Source organism: Chrysochloris asiatica, unplaced genomic scaffold, assembly GCF_000296735.1.
Source record: "Chrysochloris asiatica unplaced genomic scaffold, ChrAsi1.0 scaffold00074, whole genome shotgun sequence".
Classification (NCBI taxonomy): Eukaryota; Metazoa; Chordata; class Mammalia; order Afrosoricida; family Chrysochloridae; genus Chrysochloris; species Chrysochloris asiatica.
The window spans coordinates 15,572,066-15,578,129 of NW_006408592.1; the positions used below are offsets into that span (position 1 = coordinate 15,572,066).

A 6,064-nucleotide genomic window follows, 5' to 3' on the forward strand; every position below is an offset into this window, starting at 1 on the left:
TAACAGTATCCCCGTGTCTAGTCTGTGATCTGTTTTGCTTACTCTGTAGCAATAAGTCTTTAGCTTGGCTTCTTGGTGTTATGCTGACATGCCGATTTATGACAGGGAAAGACAACCTTTAAGAATACACATGCTATGTCATTTAGAATCCAAAATAATAGCTCTCTGCTGAGTTTTCTATGACACTGTACCTGCAAAACTCTGAAGCCAAATTTTGCTAAAATCATGTAATGATTTTTCAGGTGGTGACTGAAAATAGACATGACATGACCACAGGCATGTTTTATTTCAGCTGGGTTGTTTCAAAGATGTCAAAAAAATACCTGATGGAAACACTAAAAACTTAGCTTCTGATTACATGAAGTAGTCAGGAACACAGGTAGCAGACTTACCAACCGGCAACATGGTATCAAGTTGTGCTAAAGAAGCTGAATCTAAACCTACATTTGAGGCGCACCGGTCCTGGCTTCCCTCCCTGTCCCCGACGGGCGACGGGCGGGCGGGCTGCCCTGAGGAGGCGGGGAGGGGAGAGCTGGGCCGGCCGGCTGGCGGGCGACGATGCCGAACTTCTGCGCTGCCCCCAACTGCACGCGGAAGAGCACGCAGTCCGATCTGGCCTTCTTCAGGTTCCCGCGGGATCCGGCTAGGTAAGCGGCTGGAGCTGAGCTGGCAATCCGGGCCGTCTCCGCAGTGTGCGTTACTAACCGCCGGCCCGGGGTGGGTAACGGGCTGAGGGCGCGTAGGAGTTCGGTACTCTTGCGTCGACTCCAGCTTTGGATCCAGATGGGAAGCCGGCCCTGAGCCGGCGGCACCTGGGACCTCGGAGCACGTGCGCCGACTGGGGCTGGGCACGGAGGGCATCACCCGAAATAGGCAACTGGGTGTCGTGTGGAGTCTGGATAAAGTGGTGTTCTCTCTGGCTAACAGGCTCTGACGTCGGACAAGTCACTTTTCCTCTCTGGGCTTTAGTTTCTTCAGCTGTCAAAAGAGGGCCTTAGACTATGGTTGCACTCACCGGGGCCCTTCCTCCTCCTTGCTGTTCCCCTTCTGCGTTTGGAGTCCAGCCACCTGCTTTGATCTCAAGTCAAGTCAGAACTGTTCCCTTCTCTGGACTTGTCATGTTGTTGTTAAGTGCCGTCGAGTCCGTTCCAACCCATAGCAACCCTGTGTAAGGTTTCCGAGGAGCAGCTTGGTGGGTTTGAACTGTTAGCCTTGCGGTTTGCAGTCCAGTGCTGTTCCTCTAGCCCTACAGCACAGTTCAAGTTCTAGCTCTGACGGTCACACTGTCTCACTAGGTTATTCTGGGGATAACCAGGGTTACATATCAAGTGTGGGAATTGGAATTGAAATCTCTTACTTGGGAAAGCCCACGTGCCCTCTCATAGAAAAGTGTGTGTCGGACAATGCTTGAAAGGCTGAGGATATATGATGGGCTTCTTGTAGATTCATTTCATTAAAAACCTATGGGATAGTATATGCGGAGTACTGATGTTGTTTTTGTCAAATGTTGTTCAGTCAGAGTGGACTCATAGGGACCCTTAGTACAACAGAACAAAACAACAGAATAAACCGCGGCTGGCCCTGTTGTTGGTAAGTGCCATCGAGTTTCAACTCATAGCGACCCTGTGTAGGGTTTCCTAGGAGTAGCTGGTGGGTTTGAACTTCCTATCTTGTGGTTCCCAGTCCAGTGCTGATCTGATCCTACAGCGTCACAGCAGGAGTCCATGAAACCCCTGTTAGGGACTAGGAATTCAGAGGTGGATGAGGCAGAGCCACTTTGATATAAAACAGACAATTGTAATAGATTGTTGTTGAGTGCTGTCAAGTTGATCCACGTTAAGGGTTTCCAAGGAGTGACTGGTGGATTTGAACTACTGACCTTACCTTTAGTAGTATGGCGGTGGTGGTTTGCCACTGGGATCGGATCCGGCTCATAGCGACCCTATATAGTATTTCCGAGGCTGTGAATCTTTACTGGAACAGAAAGCCTCATCTTTCTCCCTAGGAACTGCTGGTAGTTTTGAACTGCTGACCTTGAGGTTAGCCACTGTATTACCAGAGCTCCTTATACTATATACTATTTATTGTTGATAAGTGCCATCTAGTTGCAGTCTACTCATAGGAACCCTGTATAGGGTTTCCAAGGCTATAAATCTTTGTAGGAACAGAAAGCTTCATATTTCTCCTGCAGAGCAGCTGCTGAACTCGAACTGCAGATTTTGTGATTAGCAATCCAGTGCTTATCTAGAGCCACAGTGCTTACTGTTTATTAGTTCAACAAATACTAATTGAAGGTTTACTATGTGATAAGCATAGTTCTGAGGGGGGAGGGCTAGCTATACATGAGCAAATCAGGCAAAGTTTCTGCCTTCAGGGAGATTTTACATTTTGGTGGTGTGAAGTAGACAAAAACAATTAATCAGAACTAATGTTTTCCAAATGACTTGGTTTTACAAAGTGATGGATTTTAACATAACAGACTATATGAAAAAGCTCATTTATTTGATTTCAGATTCAACATTGCAACTAATATTTAAGACATCACTGCTTTTGGAGTTTTGGCATAGTATTAAAGAACAGTCACAATTATATGGAAAAGGAAAGGGTACTTGAGTAGCCTTTTCTCTTTTTTTAACATGATTATATACTGTGTTTCTGACTCACTTGTTATTTGCAACTGTATACATATTTAATCTAATAGATATTTCTTTCCTTTTTTTTTGGCAGATGAGTGGTAGACAAAAATCATAGAAACCTATATTAAACAAAATATCAAAATGTAAAGCTATTGTTTCTCAACATATATGCCTCCTAAATCAATACACTTCTGAAAGCAGTACTTCCATCTAACTCTTCCCCTTAAGAACTCTGTGATCTTTGATTTATATCTAGTCTATATGATAGTTCCTGCATTCTTGAGGGTCACTACTGTGTTACTTTTCAATGTTCTTTTTTTGTGTGTGTGTGAATTATGTGTTAGTTTACATGGGTGAACATTATTTATACATTCATCCTGTTGTGCTTTGTTTCACTGCAATGATCACAATCCCCTGTATGCATCATCTAATACCCAAAGAGTGTATACCCTAAACTCCTGCTCCCCGGCTGCCAGCACACAACCCTTCTCCGTCCCTGAGTCCAGAGTCCCCAGCCACTCCTTCTGTCCATGTCATTGCCTCTCCAGACAGGGTGGTCTCCGCTCCTGGACTGCAAAATCAGCCGCTCCCCTCCTTTTGTCACCAAACATTTACATTACCTTTCCAACACTCACTGTCAGACCTGATTAACAATCATTCTCTATTGAACCACAGGAGTCCTTTTCCCCCTCACCTTTTATAACCCCATCCAGACAGGTTGGAAACAATTCAGTGGAGGTTCTACTTTTCCCTGTATCCTCTGGAGCTAGGTTCCCTATTGAAAGCTGGTAAACCAGTCACTTTTTGCCTTGTAGTCCCTCCATTTTGGGTAGCCACTGTCTAAGTCCGTGTCGTCCTCCCCCCCCCCCCCCCCCCGCCCCCGTCATTGACCCTATGTACCAAAGGGGGAATGATCCTCACTGTAGAGATTTGTCTGCTCCTGTGTCATGTTGCATCCACAAGCATAGGTCAACTTTATCTACTTATAGTGGGTTACTCCTTTTTTTTTTCCCCTCTTCTTTCTTCTGCTAGTCGTGTTCTGATCATCCAACCACTGATGCTAGGTCAAATGGGTAATGTCTGCAAGTGTGGTTGTTCTTGTGCATCCCTCCCTCACTTTATACCAGCTGGATGCTTCACACTCCGCTGTAGTCCTCTGGGGCCATGTCCCAGCCCCTGGGCCCAGGAGTCCCCAGGTCTTGTCATACTGCTGGTTAACCAGGTCTCAATCCAGGTTAACAGGAATCTTATTGAATGTGGTCGACTTAGTTCACAACTTCATTGCTGTTTTCCCCCTCTTCCCCTTATCGGTGACCAATGTGGTCAGCAGCAGGACCATATGCCTGCAAGTGTATTCCAGTTGAATTTCAGTCTTGGAAGAGGGTTTGCCTTGATGGCTCCCTGGGGAACAACTTGGCTGGTTCTTGTAGTAGTCAATTGGACTGCTGTTACTGTTTTTTATTTTTCCTGCTGGTCTTTCTTTGAAGAAGTATCTTCTGTTCTTCTAGCTGCTCCAGACTGGTCTGCTTGTCCTTTCACTTGGGAATGTCCCATCTCAGAAGATTCTGGATAAAGATCAGGATTCCACTATGGTCTTGTGCAATGCAAAAGCTCTGTAGGGAGCCTCCTTCACTGGGCAAGTTCTAGCCCCATTTTAGGTATTTGAAACATTTATAGGTTGAAGACAGACTTACAAGCTTTCTCTGGTGATGTTTCTGGCTATTTCTTTCTCTCCCCTTCAAGTGTCTATTTTACAGTAGTAGGCAAGGGAAACCAAGATTCAACAGACAGCCAAGCATCTTATCATTTCCCCACTTCTACCCATTCAAACCATGAGCCCTGTTGTTCCACGTTTGTGCTTAGACCGTTATTTACTTCTGTCCCATTTAGCTTATGTAAACCTGCCTAGCTATTTCTCCCATCCACCTTATTTTTCCTTTCTCCTTCCCCTTCTAGTGTATTGCCCCTCTCCCCCAAGCATCAAACTCTCCTGTGTCTATTCCATACCCTATGTTCCACTATACTGTGCCTATTCCCTACCCTGTGCTCCACCTTCCCCTCCCTCCCATACACCTTGGTAACCAACAACAACAACAAATAATAATAAAAATAAAGATAAAAGAATTTTTTCCCCTTTTAGTGTGGGTGCTTTTTCTTAATCTTTTACAATAATGGATCTATACTTTATTTCCCCTTTTGTGACTGACTGGTTTCACTTTCACTCAGTACAATGTCCTCAAGGTTCATCCGTGTTATGTGGTGGCTTGCTGCATCCTTGTTATTCTTCAGGGTAGCATAGTATTCCATTGTGTGTATGTACCAAAGTTAGTGCTGGTATGAACATTGATGTGTATACATCTACTCATGTTATGGCTCATATTTCTTGTGGATAAATACCAAGTAAAGGAATTGCTGGATCATAAGGTATCTCTATTTCCAACCTTCTGAGGAAGTGCCATATTATTTTCCAGCATGGTTGGACCATTTTGCAATCCCACTAGCAATGTAGGAGGGTCCCAGTCTCTCCACATCCTTGCCAACACTTATTGTCCTCTACTTTTTTGATCTTTGTTGTTATTGCTGGTGTGAGATGGTACCTCATTGTTGTTTTGATTTGCATCTCAAGGAGCTCTGGTAGCGTAGTGGTTAGAATCGGGCTGCGAACCGCAAGGTCAGCAGTTCGAAACTACCAGCTGTTCACGGGAGAAAGATGAGGCTTTCTGCTCCCGTAAAGATTTACAGTCTCAGACACCCTATACAGGGTCACTATGAGTCGGAACCGACTCCATGGCACATAACAACAACAATGGCTAGTGATCGTGAACATTTCTTCATATGTTTGTTGGCAGCCTGCATCTCCTTCTTGTTGAAGTGTCTATTCATGTCCTGTGCCCATTTTTTAATTGGGTTATTTGTCCTTTTCTTGTAGAGGTATTGTAGGTTCCTACATATTTTGGAAATTAGTCCCTTGTCAGATGTGTCATTACAAAGGATTTTTCCCCTTTCTGGGGCTCCCTTTTTATTCTTTTGATGAAGTCTTTTGATGCACTTAAGTTTTTAATTTTTAGTATGTCACATTGATCTATTTTGTCTATTTTTGTTTGTGTAAGTTTCAAAATGTTTGGTAGTCTGTGAATGCCCTGTATTAGAAGCTCTCACATTTTTCCCTATTTTTTCATTGATGGCCTTTGTAATTCTGGGATTCACATTTAGGTCTTTAATCCATGCTGATTGTTTTTTGTATAAGGCATGAGGTAAAAGGCTTGTTTCAATCTTTTGCATATTGCTTTCCAGTCCTGCCAGTACCATCTGTTGAAGAGACCATCTCCTCTCCATGTAATATACTTAGGTACTTTGCCGAAAATCAGTTGGCTGTATGTGGATGGGTTAATTTCTGGATTTCAATTCTGTTCCATTGATCAATGTAT

The 6,064-nt window shown here is 44.1% G+C and overlaps 1 protein-coding gene across 1 annotated transcript in view; it reads left to right on the forward strand.

Moving 5' to 3' along the window:
- The first annotated feature begins 456 nt into the window (after positions 1–456).
- Positions 457–6,064, forward strand: part of PRKRIR (protein-kinase, interferon-inducible double stranded RNA dependent inhibitor, repressor of (P58 repressor)) — a 48,661-nt gene continuing 43,053 nt past the window's right edge. The window contains exon 1 of the mRNA XM_006865009.1: positions 457–647. Coding sequence (XP_006865071.1) covers positions 559–647 — 89 coding nt within the window. The 5' untranslated portion in view covers positions 457–558. The remainder of the gene's footprint in view (positions 648–6,064) is intronic.